General features: G+C 38.1%; 1 protein-coding gene across 1 annotated transcript in view; it reads right to left on the reverse strand.

Moving 5' to 3' along the window:
- Positions 1 to 445: 445 nt before the first annotated feature.
- Positions 446 to 17,684, reverse strand: part of CPHL1 (ceruloplasmin and hephaestin like 1) — a 33,157-nt gene continuing 15,918 nt past the window's right edge. Inside the window, 8 exon segments of the mRNA NM_001244603.2 lie at positions 446 to 605; positions 2,704 to 2,866; positions 7,533 to 7,672; positions 9,590 to 9,791; positions 11,616 to 11,722; positions 14,139 to 14,267; positions 15,909 to 16,048; positions 16,950 to 17,157. Coding sequence (NP_001231532.2) covers positions 2,708 to 2,866; positions 7,533 to 7,672; positions 9,590 to 9,791; positions 11,616 to 11,722; positions 14,139 to 14,267; positions 15,909 to 16,048; positions 16,950 to 17,157 — 1,085 coding nt within the window. The 3' untranslated portion in view covers positions 446 to 605; positions 2,704 to 2,707.

Consider the following 17,684-nt stretch of genomic DNA (forward strand, 5'->3'; position numbering starts at 1 on the left):
AGAATTTCATTTTTTAAATGTTTGCAAATGTCACAGTTTAGGGTAATGCATTTTTTCCCCTTCTTTTTACAGCCACACTGTGGCATATGGAAGTTCCCAGGCTAGGGGTTGAATCGGAGCTGCAGGTGAGGCCTAAGCCATGGCAATGCAGGATCCAAGCTGCATCTGTGACCTAAGCAGCAGCTTGCGGCAACACTGGACCTCTGAGCGAGGCCCGGGATTGAACCCATTTCCTCGTGGACACTGTGTTGGGTTCTTAACCCACAGAGCCACAATAGGAACTCCAGTTTAGGGTAACGTCTTAGATGGTATATCTTTTTTCTAACCAAGCTAGACTTCCATTTGTACTTGCTCTATTTGTCCCTCTGGCCCAAATCCACTGCATTTGTTATACCCCTTTAGACTCTACTCCATGGACACAGTCACAGAAAGAGGAAGCAGGTCATCATGAAATTTACCAAGAAAATTTTTATTTCAAGCTAGCTTTCCTGGTACATTGCCGTGAAAGTCCTTAGACAGCCTCTTCTACACTCCTGATGTTTTTCTTCTTCAGCAACTTTACCTCTGCTACTGGACTTAACATTCATAGCAGGCAGATATTTGTGCTGTAGAAAAGAAAGTTTCGTGAAGTTTTAAGTTTGAATTTTAAACTAAAATGAATACACCCTTTAAGGAAAAATAAAAAGTTTATCTAAATCTTAAGAACTTCCTTAAAATTATTACCATTGCTTTTACAAGAAAAAGTTTACTTACTAAATTGATAGCAACATCATGGTCACTCTGCTACGTGGACATAAGACCTGAAGACCCAGCCAAGTTTAGCTTTATAGTATTTGTAACACAAATTCTAGCTTCTCAAAGGAAAAGTATAAATGGGAAATTTATTTCTTGTACAGCACCCCCAAATCTCTTTTATTAAGAATGAAAATGAAAGATTATAGAAATAAGAGTAATAATCACTATAACTGTGTTATTACTAATATTAGTATTAATATGGTGTTGTAGGTAAAAATTATATGAATTTTTGGCTTTGTGAGAAATGCAGTCCTTATATTCAGAGAGGACCCCACAGACAAATTATCCACAGACTCCAGAGCAGCACAGCATATTTTAATTAGTGTATGATATATATGTTCCATATTTTTCCTGATTTTATCTTTAAAAAAAAATTCTTTTTAGGGCTACACCTGCAGCATATGGTAGTTCTCAGGCTAGGGGTTGAATTGGAGCTGCAGCTGCAGTGACCCTAGAGCTGAGCTATGTCTGCGACCTACACAGAAGCTCACAGCAACGCCAGATTCTTAACCCACTGAGCAGGGCCAGGGATTGAACCCACATCCTCATGGATACTAGTTGGGTTTGTTACCACTGAGCCACAATAGGAACTCAATTTTTCCTGATTTTAAAAGTAATTTAAACTTTACAGTAACCTCAGTAGAAACAGAAATGTACAAGAAGAAAATAAACCCTACTCATAATTTCACTGCCTAGCAAGAGTCACTAATAACATTTCAGTAAATTTTTGTTTTGTGTGTGTGTGTGTGTGTGTGTGTGTGAAATCTAGATTATATTTCAAATACTCTTTTGCAGACTGCTCTTTATCACTTATTATTGTACTATAAGCATTTTTCCATTAAAATTTTAGGGCATGATTTTTAAAGTTGGCTAATACTTTAGATGATAAATGTAGCAAAACTTGTAGACCATTTCCTTGTTTTCAGTTTTCCACTAGCACAGAACAACATGGTGATAAATATTTTTCAGCATTGTTGGTAATTTTCTGTGATCAACTGTCAGGTAAAATTACCGAGTCAAAATATTAGAATCATTCTGTCACAAAATCAAAAGATAATAACTTCATGAATAGTCTAAGTAACTAAGGAACTGAAGAATATCTCTCATAGTGAAATTGTTAATACACTGTTTTGGAGAAAGAGGAGATTGGAATGAGAAGAAATAAAAAGTCACTTGAATGTGAAAATCAAATTAGTAGAATTGTTATTTCATTTCTTTCTAGAATTGTGGGAACAGTTTATAGTTCCACCAAATTAAGTGCCATGCACTATCTTGCCACATTGTTATTGACACAATCATTGAAAAAATAAATGTTTGCCAAATTGATGGCTTCCTCATTCAAAAAGTGTCTTTTTTTATTTTTTATTTTTATTTTACAGCCACACCCATGGCATATGGAAGTTCTTGGGCCAGGGATTGAATCTGAGCCACAGCTGTGACCTACGCCACATCGGATCCTTTAACCCACTTCACCGGGGTAGGGATCAAACCTGCATCTTCATGGTGACCCAAGCCCAGCCGCTGCAGTCGGGATTCTTATCCCACTGCTCCATAGCAGGAACTCCAAACTGAATTTTTAAGTGATTTGATTATGATCAAGTTTAGATATCTTTACGGATTCAATGTCATTTATATTTCATGTTCTATGAATTATCTGTTTAAATCCTTATGCATATAGTATGTGAATCTAGAAATCACATTTGACTCTAGAGTATCTTTTATCAGATCAGATGCTATTACCTATATTTGAAAAAGAAAATAAAACTAGAATATCTTGGTCATATCAATACAGTAATTTCTGAATGAATAAGTGGTGTGTCACATCATGTAGATGTCCAGTGGATCAGATATCCTTATATAAACACTGAATTTATTTAAATACCATCACTTCTAATTAATTTGCCTTACCTTTTTACTCAATTACAGTGTAAGTGCTTTCCATTCCAGCTGTAATGTGTACATTGACATGGCAATGAAATAACCAGGTTCCAACATCTCTTGGATACATTTTCACAGTTTTATAGACCCCAGGAGGAAGATCGTAAACATCAGAGTGATACAGTCCCACATCCTCAACGAAAAGACAAAAGGCAAACAAATAGCTTATGAAATGAATCCGTCATTTATGCACCTCACCATTTGCTAGAATTCCTCATTTCTACATACTTTGCCAGATGACGATTAGAAAGCATTCACTACCATGGCACTTCTTTGAGTGCAACTGAGAGTTTAGAGGAGGAGCAAGCCCCAGAACATTTTGGTGAGACAGGCCACATGAAAACATCTCATTCTAGGAGTTCCCTTTGTGGCGCAGTGATTAACGAATCTGACTAGCAACCATGAGGTTGCGGATTCGATCCCTGCCCTTGCTCAGTGGGTTAAGGATCTGGCGTTGCCGTGAGCTGTGGTGTAGGTCACAGACGCGGCTCAGATCCCACATTGCTGTGGCTGTTGTGTAGGCTGGTGGCTGCAGCTCCGATTCAATCCCTAGCCTGGGACCCTCCATATGCCGCGGAAGCGGCCCTAGAAAAGGCAAAAAGACAAAAAAAAAAAAAAAAAAAAAAAAAAAAAGAAAAGAAAAGAAAAGAAAAAAGAAAACATCTCACTTTAAAAGGATGCCTGTGTCGGTAACCGTGTTCGATACCTTGTCAGGGTCTCATATAGAGCTCTCTAGATTTCAGAGAAAGTCGGTTTCACAAATCCCAATAGTTTTAACTGAAATATTTCCAACTGGGTATGTTGGTGATGTGAAGATGATCATTTCTCGAGATGTAGCTAATCAGGAAAACTCATGGTTACTGGAAGGAGAGGGGCCACGTCTGCCTTCTGGTGTTGGGCCTGAGGGCTGGGGGCTTAATGGCTAATCTCTCTCCTAAGCAGTGAACCTGATGTTTAGGAGATCACCTTGTCTGTAAGCTACTTTGCTTTTGATAAATTAAGCCTGGGACCTGGCTCAGGTGGATTAGGAAGAGAGTAAGAGGGAGATGAATTTCTCTGCATACTAAAATGGGAGGTATTTGGAGGATGAGGGATGTGTTGGAGAGTGCAGCGCAGGAGGGGGCCAGGATAATTTGAAGAGAGAAGAGAAGTCAAGAGAGTCTGGAGAGGAAGAAAGCAGAGAAAGAAGTCTTGAGGGTGAGAGTAAAAAGTAGGAGTGCCAGAGGTTCTCAGCAGTGCATAACGGAGAGATAACTGAAGACAGGAGCATTTAATGTCAAATGGTAACAATGAATGGTAATGTTTTCAAGGTGCAATATAGGAAAAAAAAACCCTCTCATTTACCCCCAAAATTTCACTTGAAGTCTATGACCCACAGGGGCCTTGATTTTGTGCTCACTTAGGTGAATCATAGGAAAAGGGGGTGTGTTCCAATTTGGAGCTGCACAGAGAGCTGAGAAAACACCAGCCATGGGAGGTGAGAGGCAAGAAAGCTGAGCGGCAGCAGGAAATAAGAATTGGAGATGGCTAGAAGAAGTTTAGGCTAAGACTTCCCAGAGACATTGGAAAGTGGAGAGGTGGAAGGCTGAGCTGTCTCCCATTGGAGCCAGAGAGGGGGCTTGAGTCATTGCTGTTTGGGGAAATTAATTTTGCCTCTAATACGGATGACACAGATGCATTTCTAACGTGTCAGAAAATTTAGAGAACAATATGCAACAATTCTGAGCATTGACAATGTCCAAGGAACCAGTAAATGTACCTAGAGCTCTAGCACTGAGGGAAACCATAACTTTGGGGAATAGGAGGTGACTGGCTGGCTTGTCCCAAGATCCAGTTAGTGCCCCCAGAGGGCTGTTCTGCAGTCCCTAGATGTTCCAGAGGGTAAAGCCCAGTGTCTACATCATTACTGGAGTGATTAAATTCCACCTCAAGGGAAGGTGTGCCCATTTGTGATGGGTTTATAGTGAGTGGCTAGAGTTGACAGCTGGTGGTACTAGGCTCTGTGATATGAATAGGATCATCCTTAAGGGAGGCCATGTTGTGAAGAGGTTAAGAGTGAGGGGCCCTGGAGTGAGAGCCAGGGGTTCAAATCCTATGTTTAACACTTTTCTGATTGAAGGAATTTTTTTTTTTTTTGTCTTTTTATGGCCGCACCTTTGGCATATGGAGGTTCCCAGAATAGGGATTGAATCGGAGCTGTAGCCTCTAGCCTACACCATAGCCACAATAACGAGGGATCTGAGCCATGTCTGTAACCTACACCACAGGTCATGGCAATACCCGATCCTTAACCCAATGAGGAAGACCAGGGATTGAACCCACGAACCCGCGTCCTCAGGGATGCTATTCGGGTTTGCTCACCACTGAGCCACGATGGAAACTCCCTCTGGAGGAAAGTTCTTTATCTTGTTAATCCTTCATTTCATTTCCCTATACAATGGTGAAAAAAGAGTACCTATTTCGTAAGAAAGTTGTAAGAGTTTAATGAGAAATCCATGCAAAGCACTAAGCATAGCATCTGGCACATAAGGACTTCAAGATGAGCTATAATGATCACTAGAGCAATGTTGCCATAAATCCCACTTAATCTGACACCTCATGATATGATTATTTATGTAGATGTAGCCCCTGAAAGATAACTCTGATTTCCTTTCATTTCCACACAATACTTGGCATGGTTCTAGAAATATCACAGGCATTTGCTGAACTGAGCTGTCTGAACTGAATAAATACACTGTAGAAAATTATAATCAGATTGAATGTCTTTCACTCTAATTTTTAAAGTTTAATATAAATAGTTATGAACTTAATAACAATCTTATTATCTCAGCTTTCCTTAAAAAAAAATATTGGGGGCATAGATGGAAGCATAGAAAAGTCATGACTGTTGGAACTGGGCAATGGGTAAAGGGGTTCATTATATTATTCTGTTTAGTTTATTATAGAAAATTCCCTGAATAAAAATAGTTTTTAAGCAAAAAAAAAAAAAATAGGTCTAGGAATAGATTTGTTTATTCAAGGGAGAAAGCAACACACGAATAAAGCTTTGTATAAATCACCATGCACACTCATCTAATTTATTTCTATGATAGATCCGGAGCATTAAGGAAACTATGAACTGAATACATCTAGAATTCAGGAAAGCTTTATGTAAAGCTATCGCTGTGTGTAAAAGATAGACGTATCATGCCAAATGGTTGGATTAAAAGATTACGACGTCAAATGCATAAAATATAGTTGGTCCTTAATTGTACATGAATGTTTATATAAGGGATTATAATCAGAAAATAAAGAGAAAGGTCTTTAAGTAAATGATAGTAACTTGGAAATAGAAAGAGGAGGGATAAAATTAAAAATATTTATAACAAATTAGAGAAAGAGTCATCAAAAGTGGTCAGTAAAAAAACAATTGTAAAGACATATGACTGGTTAAGTAACAGAAAGCAATTCAGACAGAAAATATAAAAAGACTAAGAGCTCATAAAATACAAACAGTTGGTAGTAATAATAGTCATAATAATAATGGTACCATAAAACTGGTTCCATATTTTAATTTTATAACAAATGTTAAAGAAATGATAGAATTGGAGAGCCAACATTTGTAACCCGTTATGAAACTGGAGTCAAGTAAGGATACTCTTGTAACCACAAGATGAAAAGTTGTTGTAGAATAAAATACATAAAAATGTCACTTCAGAAATTGCTTATTAATTACCATAGGAAGATGATACTTTTCTTTTCTTGACTGAGCCTGCAGCATATAGAAATTCTCAGGCCATGGATCAAACGTGTGCCACAGTAGTAACAATGCTATATCATTAACCACTAGGCCACCAGGGAACTCCCAGGAAGATCATATTCTTTAAAATAGGAGAATGGTATGCATCGCCTTTGCAAAGTTATCAGACTTAGCCTTAATAATATTAGGGCTTATTGACATCGTGTGCCTCTTCAAGTGATGTATTTGGAGTACACTGTGTTACTATGCAGTGTTCTTGTCAAAGGTAATTGACACGGATCCATTCATGAGAAAACTATCAGAATAATACAGAATATGGAACATTCTACAAAATTGGCCTGGATCCTTCAAACATGAAATATGAGAGATCAAGAAAAAAAGGCAGAGGGTCTCCTGATTTTAGGAGAGATAGGACAATGACAACCAAATGCTAAGCATAAATGATTAGATCTTGGATTTAAAAAAAAAAAAAAAAAAAAAACAGCTACAAAGCGTGTTTGGGGACAACTGGTGATATTTGAATGGATTGTGTGTTAGATTATATTACTGAATTAATGAGGGGTGTGATAATATTGTTACTGAGGCAGAGATCGTCTTTATTCTTAGGATGTACATGCTTTAGTATTTAGGGGTGAAGAGTCATAATATTTGCAATTTACTTTTAAATGGGTGAAAAAAAACAGAGAAAGCAAATGTAGCAAAATGTATGAGCACTAAAGTATTTTTCTTTTATGTTACTGAGAATTTAAAAGTTAAAAAATAAGTTGGAATAGAAAGAGTGAAACTGAAGAAATTATGGATGTCTTATTCACTTCTTGAGTAACATCGGACTAGAGTAAGAAACTCGATTTATGTATTCACAAGCATTTATAAAATGTCTGTTGGATACAAAGAGGTAAATGTATAACTATTAGCTTGCATCAGATATTTTGCAAATTGTGTTCAATCTCAGTTCTGGCTTGGCCATGTCCTTTCCTGTCCTGTTATCTTGCCATGCTGCCTCAATAACTGGATTGCAAGGTATCATAATGATTCAGTGGAGCAGCCCCAGGGCTCTTACCGTGAATTCAAAGCTGTGGCCGTGAAAGTGAACTGTATGGAGGTCAAACTCACCCCCCATGCCAATCAGATACCAATTCACTTCATCCCCAACATGAAATGTTAGGCCTTGGTTAGTTCCAAACATTCTTCCATTAATTGCTGTGGGGGGGAAGTGGACACAGTTTATTATTTTCAACAAGGATTTGAAATAGTAAGTATTTTTAAAACGTCTTATTAGAAAGCCTCATGGGTATTTCCAGAGGCTATGTGGATTTTAAAGCCAGCCTAAGAAGCTCTTAAATATGACCAAGCCATTCATTCATGGCTATGTCTACTGCTAGAGCATTTTCCCTGCCCAAGGAAAAGAGGCCCTGACTTTGCTTTAACATAATTGGGTTGTTATGGAATATTTTATGACCAAGGATATTTAAATATGTCTATATATTTAAAGTATCTTAACAGTATCATAAGAGGCTTAGACTATCAGGAGTGTGTTCCCATTTAACCACCTTAAGTCAGACCTTCATGATCTATAACGAGTATGACTGGAATGGCCATTCGCCTGAAGTCCCCACCTCTAATTCCCTCCAGCTGTGGCTTCCCACAGGTAAGAGCAAGAAAATATTAAAAAAATGTTCATATGTTCTACTTTTGACTTTTCTATTTCGTGTGCATCTTTGGAAATAGATAAAATATGTTATACAGTGGCAAAAATATATAATTAATAACCATATAGCTATGGAGGTTGGGCTCTAACACTTTTAGCTGATGGAGGGGTATAATGGGACAAAACTAGGAGACTCTGCTTTAGATGAGTGCTTCTCAAACTTTAATGTGCACGTGGCCGGGAATCTTGTTAAAATGCGGATTGTGATTCACTAGGTCTCTAAAGCGGAAACTGCATTTCCAAAAAGCTCCCAAGTGATGATGCTCCTGCTGGACCATGGACCACACTTGGAGCACAACTACCAGAGTTGTTCCTAATACACATAACCATTCCTATAATCCCTAGCTCAGTGCTCTTGAAGCCTTTAGTACAGTGATTCTCTTAATAGGATTTTGTCCTCCAGGGGACATCTGGTAATGCCTGAAGACATTTTTTAGTTGTCACAACTTGGGGGGAGGTGCTACTGGCATCTAAGGGGTTAAGGGTATGGATGCTGTTAAATATCCTATAACATACAGGCCAGCCCCTACTGCAAAGAGTTATCAGATCCAAAATGTCAGTAGGGCAAACTTGAGAATCTTTGGTTTAGATCAAGTCCAAATTCTTAAAAATGTATTCAAGGTCTTCCCCACTCTGTTGATTTTTTCTTTCCAGGTGCTGTGTGACTTAGCTCACATTCCATCTCTCTGGAATGTCATTCCCTTCCTTCTCCACAAGACAGACTCCTAGATGTCCTTAAATACTCAACTCAGAGGTCTCCTTCCCTTTGTGAAAACTTTCCTGGTGTCCTAAGTAAGACTCTAAAACACAGCACTATGGGAGTTCCTGTCATGGCTCAGCACTAACAAACCTGACTACCATCTATGAGGATGGGGGTTCTATCACTGGTCTCAATCTGTGGGTTGGGGATCCAGCGTTGCTGTGAGCTGTGGTGTAGGTTGTAGACACAGCTCACATCCTGCATTGCTGTGGCTGTGGTGTAGACAGGCAGCTGTAGCTCTGATTCAACCCCTAGCTTGGGAACTTCCATATGCTACAGGTGCGGCCCTAAAAATACAAAAACAAACAAACAAACAAAAAAAAACACAGCACTGTGTTTATATTTCTGTCACAACATCCCCCCCTAGTTAGCCTTGTATTGTAGCAACATACTGAACAACTTGAAGGAACTGGCCTCATATTACTGCTGTGTTTCTTCTTAGGGCCCATATTGTATATATATATAACCTTCTTCTTTGTCTCACTGAGTAAGATTTGGGATCCAGAAAATAAAGTATGGGGTTCTTAAATTCCATGATTAATAAGAAGTAAATATATACATAGTATATATCTTTTAAAAACCTTCATCTGCTCCCTTTGGGCAGAATAACCTGTAGAATAAAGTTGGTGAGTCAATGAATGAACATTACCGTGCATTTGGTTGCTGAGGTCAAAAACAGGATCATTCCTGTCTACTTGGTTTGGTTCCCGAGAATAGGTATTGATGTTTTCTTCAAAGTACCAGGATAAGTTCTCATTAAAAATCATGAAGTGGAGAACACGGTGTACTATGCTGGGTTTGGTGCCTTTTCGACATATGATCAAAGGACCTACCAGTCCGCTGTTAAGATCCTAAAGAGGCAAAGCAAGTTTATGAACTAGACCCACAACTAAAAATGTTCTCCAGTCAAGGAAAAGAGTGGAAACAAGTTTTAGTTTGAATAAGGTCAGATCCTGAGTGTTTAATAATTAGAATTCTAAGTCTGAGCCTAAGGAGCAAAATGTTTGACATGCTAAATTCTTTGATTTTTTTTTTCTTTGCTTTTCATGGCTGCACTTTTAGCATATCGAAGTTCCCAGGCTAGGGGTCAAATTGGAGCTGTAGCAGTCCACAGCCACAGCAATGTGGGATCCGAGCCACATCTGTGACTTACACTACAGCTCACGGCAACGCCAGATCCTTAACCCACTGAGCAAGGCCAGGGATAGAACCCAAATCCTCATGGATCATAGTCCACTGAGCCACAACAGGAATTTCAACATGCTAAATTCTTGATTGAAGAAAAACTCTCACCTCATAGAAAGCAAACTTACAGTTATTAAAGGGGAAAGATGGGGGAGGGATAAATTAGGATCTGGGGATTAACATACACACATACTACTATATGTTAAATAGGTAAACAACAAGGACCTACTGTATAGCTCAAAGAACTATACTCAATATTTTGTAACAACCTATAAAGGAAAAGAATCTGAAAAAGGATATGTATCTATGTATAACTGATTCACTCTGCTGTGTACCCAAAACTAACACAGTTTAGTAAATCAACAATACTTCAATTAAAAATAAAATAAATGAAAGCAAAACAAAGCAAAGTAAAAAATTGTCATCTTGGTCATGAGCATTGAAGTCTAAAGAAAATAAGAAACTCCTGAAAAGGATTTTAGACACATTCCTCAGCGGATTTAGCTCTATTTTTGAAATTTCAATTACAAAGCAGAACTTCGGTTTAATTACAATTCCCTGGCATTGGAGTTGGTTGACAGACATGTCTAAAGGCCTCAGATTCTCTCCCCTGCAATGCCTCTGCCCCTGCAGGCTCTTTCAGCTGGGAGCCTTGATTTGTTTATATTCATTTTGTTTTTGGGTTGAATGTCTGTGTCTGTTCTTGTTTTTGGCAGAGAGTAGGCCAAAAATAACTAAAAGGCCAAAGAGGGAACTGGTTTTTTTTTTTTTTTGTTGTTGTTGTTGTTTTTTGGTAATGAAAATAAACTGAAACTCCAGAGTTGAGAGTTTTTAAAAGATATATACTATGTACTGGAGTTCCCGTCATGGTGCAGTGGTTAACAAATCCAACTAGGAACCATGAGGTTGCCGGTTCAATCCCTGGCCTTGCTCAGTGGGTTAAGGATCCGGTGTTGCTGTGAGGTGTGGTGTAGGTCGCAGAAGTGGCTCGAATCCCGCATTGCTGTGGCTGTGGTGTAGGCCGGTGGCTACAGCTCCAATTAGACCCCTAGCCTCAGCTCCAATTAGACCCCCAGCTGGGAACCTCCATATGCCATGAGAGCAGCCCAAGAAATCGCAAAAAGACAAAAAAAAAAAAAAAAAAGATATATACTATGTACATATTTATTTCTTATTAATCATAGAATTTAAGAACCCCATACTTTATTTTCTGGATCCCAAATCTTACTCAGTGAGACAAAGAAGAAGAATATATATATTCTATATATACATATATATATAAAATCATTTTGGAAGATATCCTAAATCTAAGTAATCATAATGTAATAGTTCACTTTGCTCTTGAAAAATGCAAACCTGTATAGGATTAAAAGCTAAACAGTATTTAGAAGTTTACATGAAACTAAGATTTTTTTAAAGAAAAATAAACTCCTTTCTTTCATTATTATTTCTAAGAGGAGACAGGATAAAAACAGTGATTTAAAGTTTACCTTAACCACATCCACAGTTGAATAATAAAACCAAGGTATGCACTCAAAGTCCTTTGAAGTGGGACCACTTCTTTCAGGAATCTGCCAAACATATGTTTGGATCTCTCCTAAATTAGGCAAATACAGTGTATTAAAATAGAGTCTTTTAAATCACGCTTCTTTATGGAGAACCAGATAAAGACCAAATACTAAAGCCATACATATATTAGGCAGCACAGTCCTCATTTTCATTTCTGGCTCTACTGCTCCTTGCTTTGTGATCTTAGTCAATGTGTTTACAGTTTCTGGGCTTCTGTTTCTTCATGTGCATAAAACAGGGATTTAGGGATTAGATAACATGGTGCAAAGGAAGCCCCTGATGTTGCATGACCCGGCTCATGGGGCAAGGTTGATGTCATTATCAATGTTGGCTATTATATTCTCAGAATTATTGGATCAAAATTTTAGAGTGATTCTGCCATTGAAAAAATGTCAATCGTTACGTAACTCACTCACTTGCTCAACAAATATGTATCATAGCGAAGAGAAGTCAGGCTTTGAAATGTGGCAGAATTGCCTTGAATCACAACTCTGAACCTTCCAATTTGTGGATCACATATGCCTCCTCCCTGGCCCCAAAATTGTTTGCATTAACCCTACTTAATTTGAACCCTCTTGACTTTTGCAGGAAAGTTCTTTTGATCCCACCCTCACCCCCTCACTGTATCATACTACCTCTCCCCCTCCCAGAGGCTGAAGTTAATTTCCCCAGGCACCGGTCACATAGTATTCCTTCTCCACTAAGCACCCCCATCCTCAGCCTCCCCACTTCTAAATCTTTAACAATCATCTTAGTACTAACCACCTGACTTCTGGCATACCACACAGTGCCAGAGGCACAGCAGGTACTCAGAAATGTTTGTGAAGTGCCCTTAATGTGATCCTTTCCTGACTAATCAGAACAGAATGCTGACTAGCAAACTCGCTGGATAGAAACTCCCCCCATAGGACTGCCTTTTTTAAAATCAAAAGGGAGTATTCCTCATACCATTAAAGTCTATCTTTAGTCTCTCTGCTGCACAAATATTTCCTTTCTGAATTTGGCTCTTTCCTTGATACCCTTAGTCTCCAGACCTACTTATTTTGGTGAGCAACTATGGAGGACATTCTATATGTTCTTTTCAGGTCCCCTTTGACAAACGTTCACCAGGTGTCAACCCTCTCACCGACAGCCGCGGCTGAAGAGAACCACTGACCCCAATCCTCCATCCAAAGACTGAAGCAGAGACAAAAAGGTACATCTCTTTTACCCCAACTCAGGACAGCTAAGGGCCACTCAAGCTTCAGAAGTTCTCAAAGGGCTGGCTGTGACTTCTATTGAGGCTGCATCTCTGTTAAAGCTTTCCCCTACCCATTTCTGCTTCTTTCTTTTGTCCCCCCCATAGCTGTTGATCCCAAGAGCGCTCACTACCTGCACACAAACTACCATATGATCCAGCAAATACAATCCTGGATATATATCCAAAAAATAAAAGACTAATTCAAAAAGATACATGGACCTCAATGTTTTCACAGCAGCATTATTTACAATAGCCAAGATATGGAAGCAACCTCAGTGTCCTTTTACAGATGAATGGATAAAGAAGATGTGTTATAGGAGTTCTTGCTGTGGTGCAACAGGATTGGTGGTGACTTGGGAGCTCAGGGATTCAGGTTCAATCTAGCCTGGCTCAGTGGGTTAATGATCTGGTATTCCTGCAGCTGCAGCTTAGGTCTTGCCTGCAGTTCAGATCTGATCCCTGGCCTGGGAACCCCATATGCCACGAGGCAGTCGAAAATAAAAATAAATAAAAAATAAAAATAAAAAAAGATGGGGAAAGCTTTAAAAAATAAAAAAGTAAAAAAGATGTCTTTTATGTATATACACACACATATATATACACACACATATATGTTGAATATATAATTTCACTATGTATATAATGAGATACTACTCAGCCATAACAAAGAATGAAATTTTGCCATTTGTGACTACATGGATGGACCAGGAGGGTAGTTCACTTAGTGAAATAAGTCAGACAGAGAAAGAAATACTGTATGATATCACATATGTGGAATCTAAAAAATAAAACACACTAGTGAGTATAACAGAAAAGAAACCAACTTATAGATACAGAGAACAAACCAGTGGTTATCAGTGGGGAGGGGTAAGTGGGAAGGGAAAAGACAGGGGTAAGGAATTAAGAGATACAAACTACTATATATAAAATAAGCTATAAGGATATACTGTACAGCACAGGGAATAAAGCTAGCATTTTATAATAACTACAAATGGGGTATAATCTATAAAAATTTTGAATCACTATGTTGTATACTTGAAACAAATATAAGATTGTAAATCAATAATATCTTAGTAAAAAAAAAAACATAGAATAGCATATAGTAGGTATTCCACAAAATAAAACAAAACAAAAAGAGAGCAAAGATTAGCCCTATGGTCTTGCATAAAAGCTTTGGGACTTTTCTTTCTCCCAAGGCAGTTACCTGGCTGTGTTGAAACAACAGTGGAATAGTTAGTTTTTACTCCATGAGCATGAATAGAATATGGTCTTGAGGCGTTATTTTTAAAGACAATATGGAGTTTCTGACCTGGGCTGAGAAATATTAAAGGACCTAGAAAATAGAAAATGTGTGGTTAGTTGCTATTTATTTTTAATTATGAGTCACCTGTCCTCTTTAAGTATTTACACAGTGACTTATTCTTTTCCTTAACATGTAGCCAAAAGAAAGACAAGCACATTTAACGAATGGACCTTTGCTTGTTTGTGAAACTTATTTTTTTTTTTGAGAATTTAAATCATCTAGAATTTTTATAAGCTCCAGCTCTAGAAAATTTACTTCGATGAGCATCAGTTAATGCCTATGAAAACACGTTATTTAGAAATGCTATTTTTAGTTTCAAAACTTTATTTTCTAACTTTATTTTCTTTCTTGGCCAGCCTCATCATTTAAGCCTCTCATTCTTTTTGGAGGATCTGTAAGGCCATTTTACTGACCCAGAGCGATTATTTCTCTCCCAAACTGAAGACCTTTCATTTCGTTCTCTCTCCCTTCCATCCCGGGCTAAGAACGCTGGGAGGGATAGAATACGTTATAAATCTGCTTTCTATTTGGAAGCATAATGAATCTGTGGCTCTAAAAATTCTGAAACAGAGAACATTCTGAGATGAACTAAGCAGTGAGAACTCTCCTTAAGCCTGTGCTATAATTACTAAAATCGGAGCCTGAAAACACCTGGTGGACGCTAGATGCTAGTGAAGGACAGCACCTCTGCCTCCTGCGGCAATTCTACCTTCTCAAACACGGTCCTTGTTTTTCCTTTTCTCCGAAGTGGGGCTTTTTGTATAAATAACAATGGAGTCTAGAGGGTCATATTGTGTTATTTGTCTTAGAACATTTGACCAGAATCCTAGAGAAAACAAATATCCTGCTGCTATTGAAAACGAAGGCCTGTCCCAAAGCAGCAGGGATTAGGGAGTACAGCTCTCCCTCCAGGGCTTGCAAAGCCGGAGAGACCAATGAGAAGCCAAGAAAAGTTCCTCCTCATCCGCTTGTTAATCCATCTTTTTAGGGCATCATGCCAGAAAATGGCCTGCAGTAGACCCAGATATTGGGACTGAAATAAGATTTGGGCTTATGGAAATGCCACGTAACTTCTGGAAATACTAACCAAGGTGTGGAAATGCCATTTGATGTGCGAAAATACCGTGTGACCTACAGAGGTACCTTGTGACTTATGGATATGTTACATGTGGGTGCTTGGGAGTAACTTGTGGCTTTCCTGGCTGATGTGTCCAGAGTGGAGGAAAGGGCTGTCATTTTCTTCACTCCTGGACCGAGGACGAAATTAAATCTTAACACTCAAGTGTTTAAATTAAAGTAGATTTAAACAAAGGTCCCATCTCAATCTACTAGGGTTTCTGGGATTTGTTTTAATTTCAAAGAAATTAACTAAATGCTCTTTCTAGGGTCCCTCCCAGATCCAGAATTTTGGGATTCTGAGTGCAAGAAGCCAGGTAATCTGAAACTGATCATATTAATCGTCCACGGTCTTCTTATGTTCCATTAAACAATATTTGAGTCACTTTTCCTTTCCCAGTAAAAGTGCCTATCAGCAAACAAATTAAAGGTAGAATTATAGGCACCTTCCTCTGTCAACGTGGAAGTTGAAAATATCCTTAATATAGGCAATTATCTCTAGCGGCTGAAGACAAGATGATAAACCCCAAAATCAATCGGTTATTGCATCAATACCTAGTATATCCAGATGTTTTTCATCTTCATTTCTTTCTGTTTGATGCGTGAATGTGATATCATCATATTGACGGTAGACAACTTTCTTGTATTTGGACCCAAGAAATGTCCCAATTCTATCCAAATATATGTCTGTTTCACTTTGAGAAAATGGAATCAAAAGCAAAACAAACAAATAAACAAATAACCCACAAAGTTAGTTAATTTAACAATTAAATTAGACAGATTTTTATATGGAAGGACTTCTCATTGGAATAATGCAATTTATTATTAGAGGTTATTTTAGAGGTTAGTTTACCTTGAAAAATAATTCCACTTTTAAAAATATGTTCATTTTGCTAGGATTTTTGGATATTCATTCTGTACTTTAAAACATGGTTTTGGGGTGAAATTTTAGTTTTGATAGACAAATAAATCATAAGAGTAAATCAGAGAAAGAGATCAAATTTTATACAAGGAGAAAAATCAGTGTCTTCAATGTGAGGTTCTCAGAAGAGTAGCAATAGACAGAAACAAATGAAGATGAAAAAATTCTGACTAATCCCAAATGTTAAATGTAGCTGAACTTAGGTTAATTATACATCAAAGTGATGAGACTAGATGGTAAAACACATGAGAAAGATAAGATACAAGAAGTAAAAAAAAGACACAGGAGGAAACAGCACAGAAGAAGTAAGTTATATAGATATTTGGAAAGAACTGCAGTCATTTGTCACTGAAGACAACACACACACACATTTTGAAATTATTTGTAATTGAATGTATCCTAAATACATGTCACACACATCACATATGCAAGCCCATCACACACAGGCATACCACATACACATACCATACTATGCACAAATAAATACCATCCCCCAAAACACACACACACACACACACACACACACACACACACACACACACACACACGAGACAGAGATGAAAACAGGAGAGACAGAGACAGGGAGACAGAGACAGAGAGGAGGGGGAGGGAGGAAAGCATTGAGGACTACAGAATAAAGCCTGCCCAAGTAGAGACTCAAGTCACCGCCATACTTCTTTCTTTGAAGGCTCTTCAGTTCTTTCTCCCACTTTCTGCTTGGAGAATAATCCCACACAATTTCCTCAGCTGCAATATAAATAATCTTCTCCTCCTGGTACTGAGTTTGATCCGGGTTCGACTTTGAACACTGCCTCACTCGGTATTTATGTTTCATGCCTCCTTGGTAATGCTCTGAGGTTATACAAACCACATCAAAAACTCCTAGAAGTGAGTAAGAAAAAAATGTTTAAGGCTTTGAGTCAAATGTCTTCTTTCTGTGAAGTCATCTATAAGATATAATTCCCCCCAAAGAAACGTTGTAAAATAGTTGATTCATTCTTTCACTAATTTGAGAAATATTTATTGAGTATCTTCTTTATGCCAGGCATATTTCTAGGGATTTCTGGGAAACATCAATGAACAAAATAGTCAAAAATTCTTGCCCTTAGAGTTTGTATTGCAAGGTATTGTGGACCAATAACAATAAACATAGTAAGTACATGACATCTCTCTCATATGATTGTGTCTATTTCCTTTTATGGATTGCAAATAATTACAACCCCTATTTACAAATGAGGATATTAGGTTCAGAGGGAAGGGGAGGTGCCTCTGATCCCTATAACAATTCCCTGATACAAGGTACCTTTACTTATTTGTTTGCTTATTCTTTTTGTGGCTGCATCTAAGCATATGGAAGTTTCCAGGCTAGGAGTCCAATCTGATCTGCAGTTGTAGGCTTACACCACAGC

Source organism: Sus scrofa, chromosome 13, assembly GCF_054392235.1.
Source record: "Sus scrofa isolate SSC_HxYL_T2T_F1_AM1 chromosome 13, Sscrofa_HxYL_maternal_Yorkshire_Landrace_v2.0, whole genome shotgun sequence".
In the NCBI taxonomy this organism is placed as follows: domain Eukaryota; kingdom Metazoa; phylum Chordata; class Mammalia; order Artiodactyla; family Suidae; genus Sus; species Sus scrofa.